Source organism: Fimicolochytrium jonesii (genome assembly GCF_025526975.1).
Source record: "Fimicolochytrium jonesii strain JEL569 chromosome Unknown EV422scaffold_30, whole genome shotgun sequence".
Lineage (NCBI taxonomy): Eukaryota > Fungi > Chytridiomycota > Chytridiomycetes > Spizellomycetales > Powellomycetaceae > Fimicolochytrium > Fimicolochytrium jonesii.
The window spans coordinates 174618-200373 of record NW_026515697.1 but is presented as its reverse complement, the minus strand read 5'-3'; the positions used below and the strand labels follow the sequence as shown (position 1 = coordinate 200373).

Here is a 25756-nt window from a genome sequence, read left to right as displayed (position 1 = left end):
ATCAACAACTATTTAAAGGTTTTACGGGTTTCCCTGGACATTGACTCCTAAATGCGCTGGAGGTGGACCATCCCATCCCTCCCCACCGTAGCCTTCAGTCATGCGTTAGCTATACGCACAGTAATCTGTTATTTATACTGTCACTCGAGAAGAAAATAGAGAGAGCTTACTAAGCAACCTCCTCCTCGTCCATAGACTCTAGAGGACTACGTTCCTCGTCCAGAGTACAATAGGACCCAAGAGTGCCCAAATCCAGGCTACACCTCAAGCGATTGCGGGAGTGGAGAGAGCGTACCGCGAGTGCCCAAATCCAGGCTACACCTCAAGCGATTGCGGAAGTCGAGAGCGCGTAAGAGCGCGAGAGTATCGGTTTTGGTAATGTGTGCGGCTTCTAATTCTCACCTATAGTGTTACGGTCTGTTCCTTCCTTCCAGGTGTGGATGCACGGCGTGGAGGTATGCCCGAGGTTCTGATCCCAAGAGAGCGAGAGAGAGAGCGTGTGAGTGAGCGGGCATGGATCGGGTAGGGATTGGGAGTGAGAATGTGGATCCTGTTACCTTGAAGTTGAAGCGGTCGGTAGTATGTAGGTTATGCGTGCAGTGGAAATGTCAGCGCTGGCTTGCCTTTATACCCGTTTGGAAGGATCCTGAAGAAAAAGTCCGGTTCCCTCGTTCCCTTGGAAAGTCCGATTCTCACGCCTCCAGATCCAGTGGGCAAACGCTTGTGAAGGGTTAGGGTTACGTAGTGTTAGGGTTAGGGCCAACGCGAGACAAACGCAGTCACGTACTGTCTGTACAGTATGTACTGTACATACTCCGCCGAGCTGTCGAATATCCAGTGTCGCCTTTCTTTTCGCTCCATACTCCCTCCCTCACTTGGACTTTCAACACCGCACACCTACTGGATCTAGGCATAGACGCGGATCGCATCGTTCAATTCAGGTGAATATGCCATCGCCTTTGTCGCTGCGGTGGGTGGGAGCTCGTTGAACCCCATGTCCATGAACGGCATGGAGTTTTCGACAGCCTCATCGAAACTCGCGAGATCCTAATCCATCTGCCTCTGGTCAACAGGACCACCTTGCTCGACATGTCAAACCGAAACGCACGTGGAGTTCCACTACCGCCTGATACGGATGTCGCTGACATAGAGGCGGATGGGAACTGCCAATTCCGCGCGGTTGCCCACTGCATGCACGGTGATCAGAACCAACACGGCGAAGTTAGATGGGCACTCATTACACACATGCGCATTGACATGGAGAAGTTAGGATACGACACCCTCTATCTGGAGTCCTACCTTGAGCAGCGCAACAACGACGACGATCACACCGCATTCAGTGCGGTGGATGCACCTATCGACTTTGTAACCTTTCTCTCCACCATGAGTGAGGATCGCCAGTGGGGGGATGGGTTCACTCTAGCCGCTCTCGCCAACCTTTACCATGTGCAATTTGGAGTGTTCACCCTCAACTCAGTGGGGGGCAGGTATTGTCTGACGCACTACGAGCCAAATCCCATGTACCCTACACCCGCCACGGGTTGGCCTACGTACTACCTTGTGCTCAGTGGTAAACACTATGAAGTACTCATCAATGACCATACCAGAGAACCCATCAGATCCCTGGACAGCATCGATGATGGGTTCCGACCAGTTCTACCTCAATGCCGATCCGCGCGTCTGGCAAAGAAGCCTGCCAAAACGCCCCCAAAGCGTCCACTCCAAATCAGCTCGGACGAGGATATCGCTCCAAAGAGAGGCAAACGACGCACGGAGGAGAGTAGCGGAGGGGTCAAGGGACGGAAGCGCAGAATGGATGAGAGTAGCGGAGGGGGAAAGGGACGGAAGCGCAGAATGGATGATAGTCCGTCTGTGCCACACACTACAGCGCATCCATCCAAACTTATTCGACGTGCCAAATCCAAAGGACGTCAAGCGGTTAAGCTCTTGACCATGTCTGAATCCAAGTCAGAGTCGGAGTCGGAATCCAGCACGTACACCGAATCTGATTCAACGCAGTCCCCGGATGGGAATGCCTCCAGTATATCCGACGACCGGGCCGATTCTAACTCGTCTGTCAGAGCATCGTCCAATGCGCTTGGCATTGAATCACCGGTAAGTCACATGAAGTAATGCATCATTATATATCACATATGGCATGTCGGCGACGATGAACTGACATCTGCTTTCTAGGAGGCGCTGATGAAGCGGATTAGGCGTGAGAGAAAGAACAAGCTCAACCGCGAGCGTGGTGCCAAGAAGAGGGAAACCTTGGCACAGGCCAGAGCTTTTAGCGTACCCGTACTTGCTGAGCCTGAGGTTTGGCATTGTCATTCTTCCGGTGTCAACGAATGAAATGCTTACCCTGACCGTTCTTACTACACTATTAGGTTTCCAGGATCTATGACATCAATTCGTCAAACCTTGATATGTTTGTAGCGGACGGCGGGCTTCTCCAATGCTTGGATGGGGAAGGCCTGGTCCCTTCGGCACCCGATTGCCAGAAACACGCCGAGCTTTTCTGGAAATTCATCAAAGACCGCGGCTCGATGGGACCGCTTCAAACACTGCAGGAGCGGCTGCTTAGCGCAGAGTCCATCGAGGACGCCTGTGATCTCATTGAATCATACCTTGGTTTCCCATTCCCGTTTGCAGTGACATTGTGTAAAGTGAACCGCCTGAGACTTGACATCCCCGGGCAACCCAAGCTCCCGACTGTAGTTGAGATGCTAATGTGTCCAATCAATGCAGTTTATGGGTTCAATGGACAGTCGTTCACTGGACGGTTCATGGGGAACTTCATCAATGCAGTGAAATACGCGGATCTGCCGGAACCTGCTGGAGATCACGCGGTGCACTTGGTACTGGAGCAGGCTTGGTACTGCAGTGCGCTTCAGCGGGTACCCCCTGAATCAATTACAGGGAAGGCTAAGGGAAAGGCTAAAGAGAAGGCCAAAAATGGAAAAACCACTGCGACCGTCGATGACGAAGTGCTGGAACGACAGTGTGATATGGAAATGGGAGAACTTCCTATCCCGTTTTCCGCCAGTGTTAGGAAATCTCAACGAATGGCAGTGGCAAATGGCCCATCCTCCGGTTCCAGCACATCGACAAGCACCTCGACTAGCACATCAACTAGCACATCGACAAGCACGTCGACAAGCACATCGACATCCACATCTACCTCAACTAGCACCTCCTCAAATGGCACGACAAGCACCTGTGATTCAACAATTCCGTCATCTTCAAGCGCATCTACCTCGACATCTACCTCGACATCTACATCCACATCTACCTCCACATCAACATCTACCTCGACATCTACATCCACATCAACATCTACGTCCACATCCACATCCACATCCACATCCACATCCACATCCACATCCACATCCACATCCACATCCACATCACCAAGTGGCAACAGCTTCGCCGCTCTTGGAAATGGCCCCGCTCCTCATAAGACTATAACCCATCCCAACCGCGTCACGTTTGCTCAGGAAAACTCGGTACACTATTTTTCCAAGTACGCGGGCTACGTATACACTCCCAGCAATGGGGATGGCGCTGGACAGGATGCACCGGCCCTAAGCTTCCATCGCTCACGTGGGAGCGGCAGAAAACGCGGCAGTGGCAAAGGAATAGCCTCACAGCATGAGGACACGTCTCCAACGACCGCGGGCAACAATGACCCAATCCCATCCGTCATACCAGAGGTCATAATGGCACTCAATGACGTGTCACTGCAACTATGCAAAATAGCAGGGCTGGACGTCAAAATGATCGTGACCTATGGAAAGTCCGTTGCGTACTACTTTGGTCAAAACTACTATTTTGATGGCCAAACCGCACTACCAGAGCACTCAGTGGATACGGCATCATTTGGGGCTATTCAAGTGATCTCCCTCTTCCACCCAGCCCTCCTCGGACGACAGATGCCCGATGTTATGCACATTGATGGTATTCTGAAAAACTTCAAACCTAATAGCATCAAGGGGAAAGGGTCAGAGTTTGCGGATGAGACTACACAACGGCGGTACATGGCATTGATTGTACGGACATTCACGGAGCTGCAAGCGAGGATTCTTGGACTGATCCCAAGCTGGACTGCCAATGGGCTTGATCTTGAGATCTACGACCGCTTGTACGAACACATCAAGTGGCACTTTAGAGTTGGACGCGTGTGGGGAACCTGGCAGGAGCTTGTGCTTGATTCTCTCATACCACTTGAGATAGCCCCTTACTTTCCCGGACCCCGAAAATACTGGAAATCACAACTCGTCTCGGGAAGAAGGATCCCAAAAAGACAAGAGATTGTGGAGTTGATGAAGTCGTCGGATGTGACGTTATGCCGCAAGGCTTTTCGAAATCGATCAAACCACGAAGCCACAGAGAGTGCTGAGCTCACAACGGAAGAAGTCCTTCACTTGAAGCGCGGACAGGCACGTCTACGTGCTGTTGGGGAGATTGGCAGTCGGTTTGCGGATGAAGGATTCTACTGCCGGTCAATCTCCGCTCCCGTGGATGTCAAGGCATTGCCAATTGTACCAGGACAGGAACCACGGAGCAAGGCCGCCATTGGCATGCGCAAGGACGACACCGCTTACACCAGCGAGGTGGCATGCGCGCGGTTGAAGGAGGTGGAGTCATTTAACAGATTGGCTGCATTCCTACATGCAGCCACAATTCGTCTCTTCAATGGACTCACAAACGTCATGGCGTTTCTGGACACTCACCAAAATTTCAGCGAGGTCGTACATGTATCGAAAGAGGGCGTTGTTCGGCCATCTACCACGGGCTCGCAGCTATTGGTGGGAGGACGGACAATGATCTTGCAGGCGGCACTGAACGCGCTTCACGCAAACCATGCCATCTACGTGATGTCAACGGAGACCACCATAGAGGATATAGTGCGGGCATTTGGACGACCGGAAGCGAACCAACGAATGGTTCTTGATGCACTACTGCGATGGGATCAAGAAGATGGGGTAGACGATGCCGATCGGCTCATGTTTCTTGGGGAGCGGATGCGTACACTGACAAAGAAATGCAGTGGGGGAAATCAGGGGGGGTTCAACACCGTACTTCACATGTCGCTGTTGGTCGCACACCGTGATCCACAGTGTCAAACCATGTTGGAGCAGCACGGATGGCTGCAGGTACGATCCTTCAGCGAGATGGACATTGAAGATCTGACAAATTGCCCGGCCTACCTCATTATTACGGAGGCGGACGCTGACATTGAACGCATGGAGTTCTGGACAATTACTCGCCCACCAAGTAAGGTCATGGAAAAAACATTCATATGTGAAATGTTGCTCGCGTGGTTGGTTGATGTACTACACTGGACGGACGAAACGGTGAAACACGACGCAAAGAAGATATCAAACGCAAAAACCATCAGTGAACTCGAGAAAGCAAAGAATGTAACCCGCGAGACTGACAAAGGGCGTCTGGAGCGAAAGGGCGAGCGTTTCAGAACTCTGGCATCCCAAAGAAAGGCAATCATCGCCGTCGAACCTACATCGAAGAATCATCCACGTGTCGAAGTCTCGCTAGCGGATGAGGATGTTGTTCTTCACGACGTAGATGAGAAGAGAGCCGCAGACGGGTTACTCGAGTTAGCCACCAAGCCTTCTTCTGACGCAGACCCTGACCCGAGCTCCCCAACCTGTAGACTCTCATTATCTTTGAGGATACTTCAGAACAACACCGCACTACGATCACACCGCATTTCATTCCAGATGACACACGAACAAAAGATAGCAACGAGGTTTATTCTGTCCCGACCAAGCCCAACTCACAGGACGATAACTGAAGGGACATGCCACGGCCCGACCAATGCGGGAGCGATTGCGGCTGAACTTTTTGAGCGTGTTCTAGAAGCATCTACGCATGGATCCCGACCGCATAAGGAGGGCCTAGCGGATGAAGCGGATCCACAGAAGGAATACTTTGAAATGTGCAATGCCATTGCTTTTCTGCTACAGTCCGTTGTCTGGGCTTTACATCCCAGCCGAGCTTTGGCAAAGGATCAGAGGATTGCCGACGCAAAGGCAAAATGCGCTGCGGAGCGGGTCTCTGTCAGCTTGCTTGACAAATTAAAGACGGAATGTGTTTTGAGTGTGGATGAGCTCAAGGTCATGACCACACAGCGGAGTGGACTAGATTTCATCGGTACGAGGATTCGTTCAAATGATGCCACACGCACATGGGCCACCCTCCGTGGACACGTCAGTGGGTTCATTACGACGACCAAAAAGCTTGCCGATCCGGAACATGTCATTGGTCGATTATACGGCAAGCACTTTTTTACTGGGACATCCACAGCTCTTTATTATCCTTTCCGTGACTGGAAGTTCACAAAGATGGTAGTCAAGGGTCGAGATATTGATCTCATCATCAAGAAAAGGAAGGATGAGGACGATGAACTGGAGGACGGCCGGGCAACTCTGAAGCACAAGGAAAGCTTGCGTGACAATGCCATCAAGCGCAAGTTAACGATTTACGAAATCCGGTCACCTGAGTATATGATCACCTTCAAGCGATGCGGATATGTGCTACCCTTCCCGCATGCAAGTGCGCTGAGTGGTGCTTTCCGAGGAGCAGACATCGACTGCGAGTGGGGTGAACTGAGTCTGTTTCTCAATAAGCAAGGATGCTGGAGAGCCACCCTTCCGATGCATCGAATCATCACCCCGGCTCGAATCATCACCCCGGCAACACCTGCGAAACCTACCGTTCCATCGCAATACCAATCACATCCTCAAAGAACAATGCCAAAGCCATCCTCGAAAAAACGCGTGCAATACAAGGAAGTCTATCGACGGGCACATGCGGCCATGGAACAAAAAAGAAACTTTGTCCGCTGGAAATATGACCCAAGTTTTGACCCACCCGAGCTTAACGACGTACAACCGACGTGGAGCATCTTTGTAAAGCGGGCTGAGCAACGGACAGTGTGGGGCTCGATCCCGGGGCTCAGTACCATGATCTCCATCGACCCAGGCATCAAGAAGTTCATGGTTGGGTACGCATCCAACGGCGATATATTTCAATTCGGTCATCCATCTGCCACATACATCACACCCAAGCTCCGGAAGATAATGAAAATGGAGGCGGCTATTGGGAAGAAATTGGAGAATCTGGACGAGATCAAGTGCGCACGGGCTGAAGTGGCTCTTGTTGCAAAAAAACAGTGGATCATGCATGCTCAAGAATGCATCGCTTGGGGGAATCCACCACCGCCTTCCCAGGATGATGACATTGGTGAAGACCTCAAATGTCGCATCCACCAACTCGAATGGGCGATCCCAGTCAGAAAGCAGGAGCTCCGGGCTACTACGTGCACATCTGAGGACAAGGCAATTCAGGATATTCGTGATCGTCTTCGGCGCAAGATCGACCGCCTACATCTACATACGGTCAATTTTTTAGAGAGGTTTGACATTGTCATCCTCCCGGCATTTGATGTACCGAACCTACTCAAGCGAAAGGTGGGCCAGTTGAGCCGGATGAACAAGCAGATTCTTACCACGCTCCAGCACGCTGGTCTTCGGAACACTTTGAAGCACCGGAAGACAATTCGAGGTGGGCAAGTCGTGCACCCAAGTGAAGCATGGAGTACACAAGCTTGTTGTGATTGTGAACGGATGGCTGGACGACTGGGATGGAGCCGGAAGTTTCGATGCTCACGTGTTGAGTGCAGTAAGGGCAGGAAGGAAGCGGACCGAGATGAGAATGCCCCCCATAGTAATCTGAATTTCACAATGGGGAGAGCGATTGCGGAAACAAAGCGGGATGCGGCAAAGGCCCTTGGCATCACACCAGAGAATGTCGAGTCGCCGGCGGCCATCTTCGATAGACCGTAGGGTGGACTTCAGTACGGCGTATTCCCGGCGTATTTTTTTTTTCTTGTATACTCAAGAGGGCGTACGCGCTTTTATTATCACTGTTGAACTATGTTCACATACATTTGGGCATTGCATCTATCTTACACAAAATTCTGTGATGAAAAAATGACAAATTACTATGCCATACATGCCCATACATCTACACGCGGATGCCAGCCTCTCACACGTGCGAATCAAATCCGCACACGCTTCTCGGTGTAGATGCGAAGCTTGCCGTCAACGCCCCCCTCGACTGTGAATTTTCGGTATTTAGCGGACCCATCTGAATTATTTCGGTGCACCTCATCCAGAAAACGTTGATCCAGGGCGCTTTCAAATGACACGCCAAGGGCCGTGACAAGTGGGGGCGGTTTTGCCCAAGGAAGGGTTTGTTTCGTCATTGAGAGGGTGATCGCCGTGACGGATGTTTGGGCGTCATTCGAATCCAGAAGGTCAGCATAGAAGCCTACTTGGAAAAGAGGTTTACGCTGATGTGAACGCTTTTTTGTCAATGGTACACCATCCTCCTTTCCAACGGATGGCATTGTCTCCAGTTCGGGATGTGTACGCGGTGTTGGCGATTGGGGAACCGTGCGTGGAAGCGCTGGATTGAGATTGGTCACGACCGACTCGACCGTCGTAAAGGCAAGTGCCCTGGCAGTTTCGGAGAGGTGTTGATACACTTGAGCGTCCAGAAAGGTGATTGACAACGGGTAAATGGACGCTTTGCTGTTTTGATACCAGGTGGCGGTCATCGTGTAGAGTTTGAGGTCTGCAAGGCGGCCGATCAAATAGTGCGAGGTGTCTTTGATGTCCCGCTGGACCGGGAGTTCTTTCATGTCCCGACGCAATGCTTCCCAAGATGCATTGTCTGCTTCGGGGAAGCGTAGGACACCGATCTTGCTATGGCGACCGGATACTGCAAAGATTCGACATGCACCTCCCCGTGAGAAGAGGTTGTGCAAAGCCGAAGAGTCCTCAAAATGGTTTGGCTCTAGGAAACCAGTGTTGGCCCGCTTCCAGAGTGGAGAAACCACGATGTTTGAAGTTCCACCATGGCCGTCGATGTTGCAGAAGGCAAAAGCGTGCATCTCAACAATGTTCTTCACTTTGGGTGGTTTCTGGCCCTTCTCTAGTGTCTCAGGCATGTGGACCTCCGTGTGGTGCGTTTGCAGTAAAAGGGTAAGCGGCTCCCAACTGGCACCGTCCTCATTGCATGCAGCGGGTGCTTTCTGTTCAAAGTTCGTTCCGACAATCAACGTGGCCAAGTTGCTTGACGCCATCCCGCAGACTTTCCCAGAGTTGATCTTGGTGTGGGTTCGTTTCAATCGCTCAGAGATATAGGTAATTGCCCGCAAATTGGAGTCAGCCTCTGCAATCATGTCTGAACTGGCGGTGGCGGCATGAACGAGGTCATCATGGTTGAGCTGTTGGAATGCCGTTTGCGACGAGAGTTGGGCTTCTATGCCACAAACAGTAGCATGTGCTGCTTCACACTGCTGTCGCACGGGTCGTAGCTGTTTCGGAGAACTCATCCCGGGAAACCTCAGATTCGGGGCGTACAGTATAGTACTGTACAATGCTGGCCACGGCGGCGTTGCCGCCTCTAATAGAAGCGGCGGAGGGCTGGTCCAGAAGGCTCTAAGTTCGCCGGCTAACCCTAACTCTGAGTTTCTTCGCGAGGAAGGCCGGTTACCTTGCGCGGAGAGATCAGGACGAGGCAGCGCAACGGGCAGAGAAGTGGAGCAGCAAGGGAGTCTCTTCCAGAAGGAGAGGTCTCCTTTATGCGAAACGGGAGAGGCGTCCGTTCCGCTTTGATGGTCCGTGGGAAAATCGCGAAAGCTCAAGAGCGTCGGGCTCGTCGAAAGCCTCGAAATGCTCGGACGATCAAAGCAGATCAAAGCACTCCGCGTCCCAGTCGGAGTAACCTGCCTGAGCTGTTGGCACTGGTGACGTTTCTCAAAGCCCACCGAGCGTACTGTAATTGTGCAGGGTTACTTTTATGTACATTTTCCACCATAAATGGGGCTACCGTGACTACTCGCTGTTAACACAGATAACACCAGCAACTGCGTATGGTCTTACATTACTTTCCATGTACCGTTTCCGGCATATGTATCCTGAACGCATTTTCAGTTCACATAGAGCAGTATATTTTGACACGCACATCTTTTTCTTATTCACATGCTGATTTATAACTTCATATGCAACTACCTAATCAAGTTCATACGGGTTCCCATCCAAGTTCATACGGCGCAATCCAGATCGTCCTAAGGAAGTGAATCTACTCCATTATCCGGTCCATTTATCGTGCCAACAAGCAGCACGCGTGTGAAAAAGGATGCAAAGGTGTGAAGCTCCGACAGTAGCCGTTTGAACTTGAATGACATAGTGCGGATGAGGCTGGCTTGTAAGCGGATGATCTCAATAGGCCACCGTAGGAAGTGTAAATGCTAGAGGTATGAACCCTTTCAGCTGCAATATGAAGGTTTTTTCTGAGCGTTGGAACTGAATATGCCTTCAGGATAGTGTATTCCCCAGTAATGGGCGTTATCGCCGTTGTCATATTTCCATAACATTGTTAACGCCCAAAAACTCCCGTTACCAACATTACGGGCATCACAGTGAAAACATATTATTATTGTCCATACGTGACGTACGCGTGGGGTTTCCAACCCTAAACCTCGCCCTAACCCTAACCCTAACCCTATCTCGGAAGTCATATCACTGTCGCTCAACCATATTTCTGTCGACAGACAACTGATATTTATGAGAGTTCAACTACTTACGTGGTAGACAACAGCGCAGCCCTGGTTTCCTGAAACAGTAGGGTACGCGGTACTTTCCTACTAGACGCGGTTCAGGAAGCGGTTGTCGCCTAACCCTAACCCTAACCCTAACCCTAACCCTAACCCTAACCCTAACCCTAGCCCTGAACCCTACTTTTCCTCCTCTTCCTTCGTTCATGTGTTGAATACGTACGCATATGGACGGCGAGGCCGGTGGGGGAGAGAATTGCTTGCACTTCGCGCAGTTTGTTGGCGTTGCCGGTTACGAAGACTAGGGGTTCTTGGGCGGACATGGTGTTTTGGCGTCGGTCTGAACTGTGAATGGGTTTGGTTTGGACGGTGGTTATCTGAACGGCATTGTTGTATCCGCGTTTAATGTGACTCCGAACTCCTTCAACTCCGCCCAGCTCCACCATGACTGTCGAAGTGAAAGCCTCCAGAGCAGATATCCGTCCAGCCACCCTCGACGACGTCGATGCCATCGTCGCAACCCTCAACGAGGCCTACAGGGGCGACGGGGGCTGGACCACCGAGAAGCACCTCATAAAGGTAACGTCGCTCCATTCCCAGTGCCACCCAATATTCACGTAACCTTCCACCCTAATTCTACCTGCAGGGCGACAGAGCCTACGCCTCTGAAATTATCCCGCTGATAGCCTCCCGCCCGACCTCCGAAGGCGTCCTCCTGGTCTACCACCCGGCCTCGTCCCCACAACCGCTCGCCTGCGTCGACGTCGAATTCAGGGGGAATGGCCGCGGCTACTTCGGACTGTTTGCGGTGCGGCATGCGTTGCAGGGAAAGGGTGTGGGGAACCTATTGATGGAGGAGGCGTTTGGGAGGATGAGGGCAGAGGGGTGCACAACGGCCGAGATTACGGTGTTACATGTGCGGAAGGAGTATGTACCATCCTTCACGTTTACATCTGCGTGGGGAACGAGTGCACTGATATGGGGTTCTCTTCTGTTTAGTATCATCGCCTGGTACCAACGCAAAGGCTTCGTGTCAACCGGCAAGCTGATGGACTTCCCTCAAACCTCGGATCGCGCGCAGCTGCTGCCTGGCGTCGATGGGCGGCTGGTGTATCTAGAGAAGCAACTTTGAACCGGCGTAGATCCGAATCGTTGAATTGTCCGATGGGATACAGTTTGCTTTCCGTTCTCGCTCTGGGGAGTAGAACGATTCTGTGCAACCCCAGAAGGACCCCGACACACCCTCACAAGCTCTTGGTCAAGACAATGTAGACAATGGACATGTAGAGATGGTATATAGCATATAGAAGCCGGCAGAAGTACAGACATTTTACCACAAAAGCGTAGTATCTTGAGCATCACGACTGTATCGATGCTTAGACCAGGATGTCAGCATCTTTTTACTGTATCAAGTCAAGAAATGAACTCATTCCTAACGATGTGTGCTACGTGGGTCTGGGCCTCAAATCTCTTTTTGCTATGTAAGGGCCGTCACCCACAGAGCGGATACTACGTAATAGGCTCACGCACGCAGGTCTGCGGTAACAAACGCCTTCACCGGTTCCACAAGCACCTCCTTAGTTCGTGTACGAATCAGAGAGGCCAGCATTCCCCTAAATCGACCGCTCCCGGGTTGTCGACAGCGAATGCAACTTCCGTGAGCCTTGTTGGAAGGAAATATACTTCCGCATCTGTCGCACCGGGCAACGGGAGGGCAGCAGAAGCTGCTGAGGACATCAAGACAGCCGGTAAACGCGGTAATGGTCGCGACAGCAGGGGCGAGCCATAGTAGTCTTCCAGACCGCCCGGAAACGCCTTGCTATTCCGACATTTGCAACATGGCTTGGTTCTCTCAAGGTATACGATCGGTAGAGTATGAGAGTTCGTGCGCATGTCCAAAACGCCCGCTTTCTCGCCTTCGCCGTGAACACATCTCATTGCCATAGTGTGCGTCACAACGGGGTCGAAATGGGACCACAAGCACGACTGATAAGATAGACCCGGTGTATCTTAGAATCACGGCCAGATGCTCAGATCGGCTGGCGAATTCCCACATCTGAGTTGGCTTTCGAGGAGCGAGCCCAGCATCTGACAGGCTGTTTCGCCTTGCCGTTTTGACGCTATGCACAACCGCTTCCTCAGCGAAATATGTGACGGCGTTCAAAAGTGGCACGGGTTTTCTTCCCGCAAGACGCATCTATTGCCGATCTCGAAAGAAATCAGCGCAGATGCCGGGCACTCGTCGTATCCTTCAGGATGATCCTTAGCGGAAATATCATCATGTGGCAAAGGTGGGGTGAACCATCTCACGCGAAGCGGTATACAATCAATTGCTGGCGATCTAGCAGCAATTGAGGCCAGTGCCGACTTCTTGCGATCTGTGAGTTTGAGATGGTAGGAGCGGACATCCTCAGTGGACTAGTCGTGGTCTGGGACCCCCCACGGATTCATTCGCCCGGTCGGTTGATTGTGCGAGATCCGAGCAACCCTCACTATTTTATGACCTCCGAACCCACTCGCGGACGACAGTGGCGCGCAAGTGTCGTAGCCCAAAATGGCATTCAAAACGGTGACGCCTTCGTTATCGCAGCTCCTCTTCGATGAGATTGTGCCCCGTTCCTCGCACAAGCAGGGCGCTCGGCCGAATGGCCGAAAATGAGTATGACATCGATGTACTCATGTAGCGAGTCTCCACTGCGTCGGACCAGACCATGGCTCATTCTCTCCTGATCCGAGGACAAAATGCCATCCCTGCCCTCTGCACCGGCTCTCCTTCCGCAGGTTCCACAATCTCTCGGCCAGAAAGCCATGATACTTCGCCGAGCTCACTTCCGACGCTGCCTTCAGCGCCAGAAACTTCTGACGAGTAGAAAAAAAAATGCAGATTGCTCGACAAAAGGATACGTCGAGCCGAAGTCCCTCAAAGATACGATTGCACATTGCCTTGTTCGCGAGCGCAACAGGCGGTACGCGAAAAGTCGTACTGGAGATGGATGCAGAAAGTCAGCACGGAAACAGTGGGTGGTCCAGGACTGACACCTCGTACATACCAAGTTCGTCTTGCGCCAGAGGCAGCGGGAGGTAGCGTAGTGCTCGGCGTAGTCCTCCTGTTGCTGGAGCAACCATCGTCTGCGGGATCGTGGTTGTGTTGGTTTTTGAAGCTGAGGGATGGGGATGGGGTTCTGTGAGAGGCTGAGATGTCCCACGCCCTATTCCGCTCTGTTCTGCTCCCGATTGCCCCCTGGCCCTTTTCACCCCCTTTTGCAGATTTTGCATCTCTCTTTTGCACCGAGCACCCTCACTCTCTCAAGCGTTTCGTCCTGCTTCATATGGCTGCCGAAACTACCACCACAGCTCCCTCCTCCACCTCCCCGTCGCCGCCGCCAGTACCACCACCGACGTTGGCGTCGGCGTCGGTACTGACCTTCCCCGCCGCGTCGCAGCCCGACATCATCCGAGCAAACCAGAAAGACACCTACTACCAGAACCTAGTCCAGGAGCAAGCCACGGGCGTTTTTCGATATATATTTGGTATGGCTCGAGCCCTTACATATGTTTATGTGTATATATCTGTGTGGTGATTCTAACGGTCTCCCTGTACCCTTCAGGAACGCGGACGCTGCTGAAATATCAGAATGCCCTCAACGTCGCTTCTGACCTGACTTATCATGGGCTTACTACCGCCGCTGGAAGCAGGACGCTAGGCGAGGAGTACTGCGATCTCATGCAGACGAGGAATAATCTGTATCCTTCTGTTGCGGTATGTGTTAACGCGAGGAGATCGAGTACTCGGGGACGGGGACGCGAGACGCCAGCGGGCGAAGCCCATTCAGTGTAATACCGAGTGGCAGGGAGGACCAACAAGAGGAGTGAATTGCGAGCGAAGGGCGTTCCCTGCGCCCAAGGCGGGATGTCATTGCGCCAGCAGTAGCGTGGGGTCGATCTGGCTCACGGCAACCCGAGCGCGATAAAGACGCAATTTGTCTTTCACTTCGGCTCGTCGGATTTTTTACTTCCGGCGAGCGTTGGATGTTTGCGAGCAACCTTTGCATCAACCAATCAACCCTCGGGCCTCAAAAATCAAGCTGACCCAATATTCCCTATCCTGCATTGACCATCAGACGCGAGCCATCCTCGTCCTCCTCCACGTCGTATCGCCGTACGCTCTCACCAAGCTCCTCAACCGGCTCAAGAAACAAACAGGTGAGTTCACCCAAAAGCATCAAATACGCATCTATGCGCGTGCCATCAGTCTCTAACCCCAAGCGCACAGCCCCGTCAAGATCTGACCCCACGACCATCACCGGCACCTCCGCCCGCCTCACAACCCTCCTCACCCAACTCCGCGACCTAACCACCAAATACTTCCACTCGATCCACCTCGCCCTTTTCTACTTCACCGGCTCCTTCTACCATCTCTCCAAACGCCTACTGGGGATTCGATACGTATGTACTCTCTCCCTCACCTTTCTGTATATACACGTGGGGTACTGGCGACCTCACGCTAACCGATTCTCGATCCATAGATCTTCATGCGCCAACTCCGCCCGGACGAAAAACAACCCACCTACGAAGTCCTTGGCGTCCTCATCGCCATCCAGTTATTGGTCCAAGCGTTCCTGCACGGGCGCAAGTCCCTCCTCTCCACCTCTGCGACCTCCAAATCTAACAATTCCAGCGACGATTACAATGAGTGCGTTTGTATGCTCGTCTCCGTACCATCATTGCATTCTCATTGTGATCGTTTCCTTTTAGTGAAAACGACCCAACACAATGGGAAACCCTCAACTTCCCATCGAGCGCCGACACCGCCGCGGCGCAGAAATGCATGCTGTGCCTGAGCCCGCGGAAACACACGACTGCGACGCCATGCGGACATGTGTTTTGTTGGAGTTGTATTGTTGGGTGGTGTGAGAATAAGGTGCGTTTTGGCGATTTGGAAAACTGGAAACTGAACCCTGAACAGTCCCACCGTTTTGACACCGGACTTTTTCGCACGATATCTAGGCCGAATGCCCCCTGTGCCGGCAAGACGTCAACCCATCGCATTTGTACCTCGTCAACAACTTTTGAGGCCCGAATGTTTGCCAGTACGCAAAACGCGACCCCTTCGTTTCTTTTCCAAGGGCTGCCGTCAGGGGTATAACTGGTGCGGTGACGGGGTTTGGTATGGCAAGCTCCATAGTGACATATACTGTGATCCAGACAAGGCAGCGGTAGACGGAAAACCATCATCGCACGCTTGCGAAATCCCATATGCCGACGCCAGCCCAGTGGGTGTGAGATCGCCGGCGTAGAGGAGGATAGTGGCCGCCGAGGCCAAACGTCCCTCAGCGCCACGGACCCCATTCAGATTCCCCGCATGGAATATGGATGGATGCCCCGGCGCGCCCCCATACCGACTGATCCGCTGGCGCGGCCCACAGACGAACGGGAAAACGGATCCCCGGGGTGTCATCCCCTGCCACGCTGAGGTCTGAAGGGCCGACACACAGAACGAGGTCGAATAGTACATCCCACAACATTGTAGAGGTCGCGTAGTACATCCCACCACACTCTAGTGCCCTGGACGTGGAGACGATGGCGCGGTTTCCTGCCGCGGACATTTCGTATGGGCGGTTCGGTGGCAAGTCTCTGGAAGACTGGCGTAGTACACTCGTGCCGACTCTTGTTCCACGTCCAACGTACATTAGTCGTCGGTGTAGTGCGTACGGTCATGAGCCTGGATTGACATGGGTGTCTATTGCGACGCGCCGGGCCCTCCCCTAGCCACATCATGTGAGGAAAAGATGTCTTCACGGCGACATACAGTTCACGGTGCTCGTCTGTTCGAGATGGCTGTATGGGTATCTCACCTCCGTGTATCATTTCCTACGGCGGTCGTGGAAGAGAGCTACTTGAAAGTAGATTTCCCGCTTTCGCACGATCAGATAAATTACCAAAGCGATACGAACATTCCTTTACTTTTGTAAATTACACAACAGAAAACAATCCCACTATGACATAAAGAAACGCATAATCTCAAGCAGTGTCGGGGACAAAATGTAGGGATGTGTGCGCATAAGGTCGGCGGGTACCTTAACCCGCAGACCGAAACAACATCCAACCTGATCCATGGCCATTCCCTACTCCTCCACTTCCCGGTGCGAAATGAATGGTCCAGACCCCATACGTCACATGTCAAGTGATCCATCCTCACGCCAAAGACCCCTCACTCAAACTCCCCGACGAAAAGATATGCTCGTCCTCCACTAATCTTCCAGCCCCATTCGCGCCATGACTCGACGATTGCGGCTGCTGTGCCGGTTGCGGTTGTGGTGGCGGCGACACAAACCGCCCCCGACTCTCCCTTCCCCGTTTCTGCACCCCGCCACCATGTCGGCTACTCCCACCGCCGACATCAGACCGTCTGGCGTGTTTAGACGACGAAGACGGTTTCCGGCTGCGTTGCCGGTCCACCTCGCTTTCGGAAGTGGTCAGATCGCTCTCATAGTGATGCGATCGTCGTCGGTTAGTGTGACGGTCCCGCTCCCGTTCCCGTTCGCGGTGTGAATGAGAATGGGATGAGCGGCGTCGGTGGGGCGGTGGTGATACGTCGCTATCGGTGTCGCTGAGACTGGAGGGGGAGTCCGAGGGGGAGTAAGAGCGGCGTTTGCTATTTCTTCCGTTTGAGGAAGATGGGCGGGAGTGGCGGTGTTGTTTCCGGGATGATGATGAGGATGCGTGGTTGTGTTTCCGCCGGCGCTTGAGATCCCGGTCGGAGTCGGAGTCGGACGAAGAGAGGGATGGCGAGGAGAGGTCCGAAATGGGGGACGAGAGCAGACCGTCGTCGTTGGATGAACCGTCGTACCGACTCCGTTTCCTCCGTTTCGATTCGCGATGGTGGCCTTTATCGGGTTTGCCCACGGAAGATCGTTTACGTTTGCGGTCCTTCTGCTCCAGTCCTCCAACCGCCGTACTACTCTCCCCATTCTGCCTCCGCGACCGTAAACGCAGGTCAACATCACTGTCGTCGTCAGAGAGGATGTCCGAGTCGTTAGGATCGCGTTTCCGCTTCTTCCGGCTGCGGTCCGTCTTGCGCCGCGCGGCCTGCAGCATCGTGTCCGTGTCGTCGCCGCTAGAACCCGTCTCGCTGCGGCGACGTTCACGCCGGCGGTGTTTCCGGTCACGGTCGTGATCGCGATGGCGCTCGACAGCCGGCGACTCGCGATGTTTCTTCTTTTGCTTTTTCTTTGACGCCGCCGGCGGTAATACCTGACTCTCCCGGTCTGCCGCGTCCCGGTCCCGTTTCCGTCTACGCGATGCCGTGCCGTCGCCTGTCCCAGCCGCCTCCGCAGCACCAGCACCTGGATCCCCACCCTCCGGCGTCTGCCCCAACTTCAGCTTCAACTTGACCGACTTCCCACCCGGGCCCCTCGTCGGGGTTTCCGACGGCGTAACTTGCCCCTTCTGCAGCGGGGCAGGCGATGACGCGGCGTCTTTGGGTTTGCGGCCGGGCTTTCCCCGGGGTTTGGGTAAGGGTTTCATGGCGGCTTCGATGAGGGCGTCAAAGCGGCGGAGGGCGACGGGCTCGCGCATCCAGAACTTGTCTTCCCATTTGCCGTCGACTAGCTCGTCTTTTCCGAGGTTTTCTGAGGCGCGTTTCTTGAGAGAGGCCAGGAATTCTTGGTGGAGCTCGTAGAACATTAGGTCGGGGTCTGGTCAATCACGCGAAGATACACGTTAGCATACAATTTTTGCATTTTCACATCTGCAATCTCCACTGCCATACCCTCAATGATCAAGTCATTCCTCGTCAACCCCCACTTCGCAACGCCCTTCAAGAAGTCCAAATCATGCTTTGCAGTCCACCACGTCGGCAACCCGGACCGCCCATGTCGCTTCAACAGCCCAATCTTCTGCTCCAGCTTATAATAGAATGAGAATATCACCCGTCAGCATGAACATACCCGACAAGACTGGTCAACGAATCACAGGTACTGTGTGATGCAAAAACTCACATGAGGCTGCGTCAACACATCCAACCTCAAGATCCTCATCTGGTCAACCCGTTTAAGGATCCGTTTCGCGCGGTCGTATGTCACATCCTCCTGGGTGTCCGCGTTCTCCTCATCGCCCGCGACAGGCTGCGGCTGCGAACCCGCATTCCCAGTCCCATTCGCACTCCCATTCACAGAGGTCTTTCCATTCCCACTCGCCGTCGCGTCTCCATTCGCCGCATCCCCATTAGCAGTCACATCCGCGTCCTGATCAGGTATAGCCTCGGCTTTCCTCACAATTTCCTCACAATCCCGCACCAGCTTCCCAAAATACACCTCAAGCGCCTCCGGACTCTTCTTCAGTGAACTGAGCTCCTTGAACCTTGTCCAATCCCTCACATCCGGCTGTCCCGGCACCGTATCAACGCCATACGAAAGCAAAGTGCGTTGAAACTCCTGCCTATCTTTCCGCGAATACTCCTGCTCCCTCGCCCGAATCTTTTCCTGCTCGCGTTCCAATTTCAACCTTGTTTTCTCAGACGCCTGTTTCTGTTTAGCCGATTCGCGCGCGGAGGCGTTCAGCTGTTTCGTGAAGGCTGCGATGATCCGGCGGAGACGGAAGCCCAGGTCTGATGGGGACGGGAAGACGTTGGCGGTGCCGTTGAGAGGGGGTGGGGCCGCGGAGTCGGTGGCGTTTAGCGAGGGCGTTCCGGCGCCGGAGGGGAGTTCGGACCCGCGGCCGCCGGCGTCGGGGTCGTCGTCGTCCATATCGTCGAATTCGAGGGTATCGTCTTTTTCGTCTTTGACGGCGTTATCACGCGCGTCCTCGTCGTTGGTCTTGCTTTCATCCTCGTCTTGGCTGTCAAGCTCGATTTTGGTGGTGCTATCTCCCCCATTTTGCTGTCCCGCACTCGCATTGTTCTCCGCGCCGCCGAACGTCTGCGCCAAAAAGCACAAGTCGGGGTCCGCCCGTATCTTATCATACTGCCCGTACCCATGCTTGGCGATCCCAATCAACATATGCAGATCCTGTTTTGGGCCCCACCAACTTGCCGGCGGGGCGCCCACCACCCTCGGCATAGGTGTATCTTTCTGCGGCTTGATGCGGTACCGAATACAATGCATCATGCCCACCCGCATCAACATATTCTTGGCGCGTTTCTCCAGATGGTCCAGATACTCCTGCGGCGCGTCAAGCATAAACGACCGATACTCGGCCAATTGCCTCCGCGAGGGGTTCGGGTACGGCACTTCAGGAATGACAAACTTCCCGTCCTTCACAAACTCCTCAATCTCAGGTCCAACAGCGCCCTTGACATCCGCAAGCGTCTCCGCATCAATCACCGCACAGCCCAACCCATGCAAAACCATCGCCCTCGCACACCCCCTCACATCCTCCGGAAACCTCCGATTCAACGCTTTACCGCACATCACATCCCACGAATCAAACCCCTGCACCATCATCGCGCGTTCCAGCCGCGTCTTCTCCGCCTGCGCCCACGGTTTGATCACCTCCGCCTGGGCACGGTGTTGCCTTGCCCCTGCACCGCCCCCATTGGCGGTCCACTCATCGCCATCATCCTCGACAACCGGACTCCCCCTGAAATTCGTCAACCCGTGCCGTTCGGCGCCAAACCGCTGCACCTGTCGCCTCTGCCGTGGTAAATCGATGATAAGCTCCGCTTCGGTGGAGAGCGGCTCGACGATGTCCAGTTTGGCTTTCTCGGCCATCTTGTCCCAGAAATCGGGGTCGTTGATATCCACATTATCCGCATTCCCCGCCGAGAAGGTCGCTTTTGAAAAAATCGAGCCCTTTTCAGATTGGGCCGCCGGCGCGTCATGTTTCACCACCTGCGTCCGGCGTGACAATATGCTGTCGATATCCTCATCGCAGAACCGCTGGGACGCCTCATCATCCAACATGGCTCCATACGCGCCCTTCTTCAACAGTTCCTCGATCTCCGTTTTGGAGAGCGACGACGGCGGCTTGGACGCGTCGAACCCTTCCATGGCCGCATCCCCATCCATGCGTTGCAGGATCGCGCGATCGAGCCCGAGCTTCATGCTGGCGCGGTCAAACATCTCCCGCTCGTAGGTGTTTCGCGTGATCAGCCTGTATATCTGCACGGGGCGTTTCTGCCCGATCCTGTGGACCCGCGATTGGGCTTGCAGGTCGTTTTGCGGGTTCCAGTCGCTGTCGAAGATGATACATGTATCCGCCGCCGTGAGATTGATACCGACCCCTCCGGCGCGCGTGCAGAGGAGGAAGACAAAGGTCTCGCTATCGGGCGCAGAGAACCGGTCGATCGCGGCTTGCCGTAGATCCCCTCTCACTCCACCGTCAATCCGCTCAAACTGCCACTGCCGTCCCCGCAGATAATCCTGGATGATATCCAAACATCTTGTCATCTGCGAGAAAATCAGCACCTTATGCCCCCCCGCCCTCAATTTCACCAACAGTTTATCGATCAGCACCATCTTCCCCGACGCCTGAATCAGCGCCTGGAAATGCTGCTCGACCGTATCCGCCGGTTTCTCCTTCATGATCTGGTCCTCGGCGCCTTTGAGCAAGAACGGGTGGATACAGCATTTGCGCAGTTCGATCATGGTGTTGATCAAGTTCGGCACGTTGCGTTTACTGGGGCCTTGTTTCAGCCATCCGAAATTCTTTTCGAGGATTGAGCGGTAGTATTTCTTCTGGACGGTGGTTAATTCGACCTCGACGATGGTTTCTTCTTTTACGGGGATGGATTTCTCCACGTCCTCTTTCATCCGGCGTAACATGAGCGGTTTCAGCAATGCTTGTAATTTCTCGACATCGGCCGCGCTGCTGAGGGATCCATACTGCGCCTGGAACTCGGCTTCATGCACAAACCGCTCCGGTTGCAAAAAGTTCAACAGGGCCCATAACTCCTCCAACGAGTTCTGTAACGGCGTGCCAGTCAAAAGGACACGGTGGTCCATCTTGTACGATTTGAGGATCTCGGCGACTTTCGAGGTCTTGTTCTTCAACCGGTGCGCTTCATCGAGGACGACACAGCGCCAGTTGATCGGGCGGAGCTGGGCCGCGCCGGACATGGCCATCTCGTACGTCGTCAGGATAACGTCGAACTTGAATATCCCCGTAATAATGTGGTTGTTCTGATCACGGTAGTAAAACTCCGTCTCAACAATCAGATTCCGGGCGGTTTCGCGGCCATGGTAGACGACAACATTCAGATTCGTCCACGTCTTGATCTCGCGCTCCCAGTTTCCAATGGTGGAGAGCGGGGTGACGATTAGAAAGGGCCCGCAGAATTTTTCTTTGGTGTAGAGGTAGTCGAGGAAGACGGTGGATTGCACGGTTTTGCCGAGGCCCATTTCGTCGGCGAGGATGCTGTTTTGTCTGTTGTACCAGCTTTGAAATCGTTAACGCGTTAGCATACACTAGAATCACCTAAACAGGATCATAAAGCCTAACATACCAAAACAAGAGCCAGTTCAATCCCTCCAACTGGTACGGCCGTAAGATCATATCATTCTTATATCTGTAGAACCAACTCTTTGTCAGATGGTCCAACCCTGGTTTTCGAGATCGGCGAATACAACATACGCAGGCGAATCATCCATCTTCCGCCAATCCTTGGGTAATGGTCTCTTGGGTGGATGTGTATAGCTGGATTCTTTATCTTGCGTAAGTATCCTTCTGCGGTTGTATTGCTTGATTTTCTCCGCATCGAGCTAGAAAAGACGGAATGGAAAGCCCAACCAGTGAGCATCGCAACAGCCTTGTGGAGCGAATAGCCGTTGAAGTCAGGATACATACCTGGTTGACTAGTGTCGCAGACTCCCAAGTGCTGTTGTCATATGTCTGCGCCTTCCATTTGACCAAGTAGAAGATTTCTCCGGGACCCATTTCTCCTTCATCAAGTAAACGGTCAATCTGCGAAACGTAACGTATGCGTCAACCCACACATTCAAAGTGTCTGCAAAGCGAGAGGGAAGAAAAACGCACGAGTTTGAAAGAAGGATTGAACGGTTCATCTTCCGTCCACTGGCTCTGCGTGTCCCAGACAGGCTTATCCAGGAACCGTTTGACGCGCATCTTGCCCATGGGACTCGCTTCGACTGCGGGACGGGAGAGCCATTCTGCATGGTAATAGCTCATATTCTACAAAATGCCACGCGAAACGATCAATCCTTGCGCAATGTCGGAAACGAAAATCAAAGCGGGAGAGCGGCGCCCACACCCACCTTATATTTAACCATGATCTCCTCGGTCCCATCCACCCCCGTCCGCCAACTGATCAGCTTCTCAATCGCAAACTTATCGCCCATGGGTATCGTGACCGAGTCGAACGGCACCGTCCGCGCGGCTGCGCCGTCGCTGGATTTCTTGACCGGTTTGACCTTCTTGAGCGCCGCCTCCGCTCTGCGTTGCTTGGCGAGCTTTTCCCGTTTTTCGCGGACCGTCTCAGCTTCGTCGAAATCGTCGTCGTCGGAGTCTTCGGGGTTTAGGTCCGACTATGGATAGCGGAGAGTGAGTGCCAAGTTGGGAGTCACCGATAACCAACAACCTCATCAACCCAATCAACCAATCCTCGACCATCAACCATCATCAACGATCATGGTGTGGGGAGTCTTGCGCCTTTGGCGCAATGTGGGGCTCGCTTCGCTCGCAAAAGATCTGAAGCTCGCCAGGCTCGCTAAGAAATGCGGTTAGGGGAGTTTTGCGCCTTTGGCGCAATGTGGTGCTCGCTTCGCTCGCAAAAGATCTGAAGCTCGCTCCGCTGAGGAAAGCGCTCGGTCTGGTCGACCTCGCTACGCTCGGTGCTAAGGCTCGCTAATACAGTGGACATACATACATCATCCTCATCATCCGACAAAAAAACTTCCTCCTCCTCATCATCATCTGCCCTCCTCCGCAAGGGCACAACGGACTGCTGCGATGCTGGGCCCATGGACTGCCTGTCTTCATCAGAAACCTCGGATAATTCCGAATCCGAGTCGAATGGATCTGTGAGTTCCGCTTCTGGGTGGGTGTATGGTGGTGGGGCTGCCATGATGTTCTCTAAATGATGGGGAGGGGAGATGTGGATTAGTTTGGAAAGCGAAAGGATTTGTGTTATTCCAGGCGACTGTTGCTGGACTGGCAGCTCCGGTTCGCTCCCGTCCGCTTCCTCGCTGAAGTGGAGGTTGTCTATCCTGCCTCCGGACTCGACACCACAAGTTGGGCCCCGGTTTGGAGAAGCCTAGTCCGCCCAAGAGACAGCGGAGCTATGTCTGGGAGATGAGCAAACTCTCCTCATCCATGCCGCCCAAATTCCCCCCATCAAAAGTCCTCCACCTGTACTTGAAATTCCCGCCACCTATACAATGGCTCCCCTTCACGCTCGCCATGGCATCGTCCGCAAGATCCCAAGCCAGGGTCAACCTACCAGTGCAAGAAATGTAGTGTGGGGGGGGGGGGGGGGGGGGGGGGATAAAATCGCCACCAACGCCAGGTCAGCAGGTCAGTGCGTCTCTTGTACACACCCGTTGCTGTGTGCTGTGCTTGACTCTCTAGTGGCTTATGCTGCTTAGTCCGATATCTCTGGGCACCTTATTCTCGGCGCACGTTTTTTCTTTTCTCTGACTGCCTGCCTGACGACAGTTGTGTGTTGCTCTGTCTGGCGGAGTGTGTCGCTATGGGGGGGGACCCACCGACGCCTCTCTCTCTCTCTCTCTGCTCTCCATCATATTCCTCGGGGGGGGGGGGGCATATTATTGTTGCTCATAATAATTTTCATGGCGGGTGCTTACCATTTTTGTCACCACGACCGGCAGCCGGCTGAACTCGCGCGACCAGCAAACAAACGAACCTCGCCGTGGGGGAGCGACACCATTGAGATGCAGCCGTCATGATTGGGAGCGGGGGCGCGTCTCAGACACCACCCGCAGACAGCAGCGAGAGCAACCACAAGCAAACCACAAAAGGTTCCCACGGCAAAGAGGTACTGTACGAGCAAACACTTCCAAGACTACAAAGACAGTCCTCTTGAGCGTGTGTTGTGTCTGTCTGTCCACTGTCGTCTCCGTCCACTTGGCGCCCGGTGCTTCCGCCCTCAGGTGAGTGTCGGTGGGATTCCGCCCATTTCTCATTTCTCAATCCAACCTCGTTCCGCAGAAAGGCCCATTTCATGAAAACGGACCTCCCGCAGTAGTTTGCGTCCTTCAGAAATGCGCCGTTCTGCAAAGTGAGTCTCATCAAGTCATATGGACGCTTGCCCATGGAGTCTGCGGCGAATGCAAACGAAAGAAGGAAATGTCAATGAGAGGGCATTTTGGAGCCACAAGACAGAGAGGGACCCCCAGTTCAGGCAAAGAGGGCAAATTTACAACTTCCCGGTTGCAGAAACGAACTCGAAACCGTGATGGGCTCTCTCCCATCCAGCACCTCCGTCCATGGAGAAGAGAAACATCTGCTTAACGTAGAAGGGACGATGCCTGCTATACGCCCGCCCCGGTGCAAAAAGCGAGTCGGGGGAGTCACTGTAGTGGAACGGCAAGATCAACGTCACCGGGATGGCATATGCAAGCACTGGGTATATGAACCTTCCCGACCTTGATTGACCGAGGACACAAGTTGACCAGCAGGCCTGAAAATGTCGACCGCGCCTCCATGCGACAGATCATGGCAGGAACGACCGGTATCACACCTGTTCTCTTGCTACGGATGCTGCTCCAAGACTTGCAAGGAAGCATTTGCGGTCTATCGAGAAGACTTCGACAGATTTGCCCAACCAGAAAACATGTTTGACAGTCAGGGTGGCAGCGAGGACTTGTGTTGGGGAGGTGGGGAGGAACGCTCAGCTCCATGTGGGTGGAATGCTGATTGGAGCACACCCGCCCATGAAGGTGATGGCCAGACTGTTCACGACAATGTCCAGAGGCATCTCATAGCGCATCAGCGTCATCACCTCTGCTCTGATGGGTACGTGTGACTATAACCATGGAGGTGAAATCCGAAACTGGATCCTGGGCCGCTTTCAAAGCAAGGGATGTTTTCTTGCGCTGCAGATTTGCACGGACCCCACTTCCATCCCCATTTGGTTGTCCCGCACGACCTCCACAATATGTACACCGTCAAACGGGGGTTTGCTCACTC

At 53.6% G+C, this 25756-nt stretch overlaps 5 protein-coding genes across 5 annotated transcripts; 3 read left to right on the top strand and 2 right to left on the bottom strand.

The window, feature by feature from the left end:
- Positions 1-1089: 1089 nt before the first annotated feature.
- EV422DRAFT_606397 (uncharacterized protein) lies at positions 1090-7871 on the top strand (the record flags this gene model as incomplete). Its single annotated transcript, XM_053073797.1, has 5 exons — positions 1090-2115; positions 2194-2319; positions 2391-2664; positions 2752-7496; positions 7713-7871. The coding sequence occupies 5 exons, from the start codon at positions 1090-1092 to the stop codon at positions 7869-7871; spliced, it is 6330 nt and encodes a 2109-aa protein (XP_052922145.1).
- Positions 7872-8086: 215 nt separating this feature from the next.
- Positions 8087-9427, bottom strand: EV422DRAFT_571015 (uncharacterized protein; the record flags this gene model as incomplete). Its single annotated transcript, XM_053072946.1, has 1 exon — positions 8087-9427. One exon carries the CDS (start codon positions 9425-9427, stop codon positions 8087-8089), a length of 1341 nt encoding a protein of 446 aa, XP_052922144.1.
- Positions 9428-11095: 1668 nt separating this feature from the next.
- On the top strand, positions 11096-11783 carry EV422DRAFT_571014 (putative acetyltransferase; the record flags this gene model as incomplete). The annotated part of the gene is made up of 3 exons (XM_053072945.1): positions 11096-11230; positions 11298-11578; positions 11651-11783. 3 exons carry the CDS (start codon positions 11096-11098, stop codon positions 11781-11783), a joined length of 549 nt encoding a protein of 182 aa, XP_052922143.1.
- A 2197-nt stretch (positions 11784-13980) lies between these two features.
- EV422DRAFT_571013 (Pex12 amino terminal region-domain-containing protein) lies at positions 13981-15724 on the top strand (the record flags this gene model as incomplete). Its single annotated transcript, XM_053072944.1, has 7 exons — positions 13981-14182; positions 14260-14411; positions 14773-14854; positions 14925-15097; positions 15178-15344; positions 15407-15572; positions 15659-15724. The coding sequence occupies 7 exons, from the start codon at positions 13981-13983 to the stop codon at positions 15722-15724; spliced, it is 1008 nt and encodes a 335-aa protein (XP_052922142.1).
- Positions 15725-16642: 918 nt separating this feature from the next.
- Positions 16643-23224, bottom strand: EV422DRAFT_542739 (SNF2 family N-terminal domain-containing protein). The gene is made up of 8 exons (XM_053071295.1): positions 22864-23224; positions 22625-22780; positions 22436-22552; positions 22223-22350; positions 22095-22157; positions 18652-22027; positions 18423-18558; positions 16643-18348 (listed from the first exon to the last, which is right to left on the bottom strand). Exons 1-8 carry the CDS (start codon positions 22945-22947, stop codon positions 16847-16849), a joined length of 5562 nt encoding a protein of 1853 aa, XP_052922141.1. The 5' UTR covers positions 22948-23224; the 3' UTR covers positions 16643-16846.
- Positions 23225-25756: the final 2532 nt, after the last annotated feature.

What these genes read in the sequence shown, in the direction of transcription:
- EV422DRAFT_542739 (XM_053071295.1), bottom strand. Translation starts at nt 22,947, where the DNA reads ATGGGCGATAAGTTTGCGATTGAGAAGCTGATCAGTTGGCGGACGGGG. An exon ending in AGATCATGGTTAAATATAAG is followed by an intron (nt 22,781 to 22,863) that starts GTGGGTGTGGGC and finishes GGCATTTTGTAG; the next exon opens with AATATGAGCTATTACCATGC. An exon ending in AAGATGGATGATTCGCCTGC is followed by an intron (nt 22,158 to 22,222) that starts GTATGTTGTATT and finishes TTGGTTCTACAG; the next exon opens with ATATAAGAATGATATGATCT.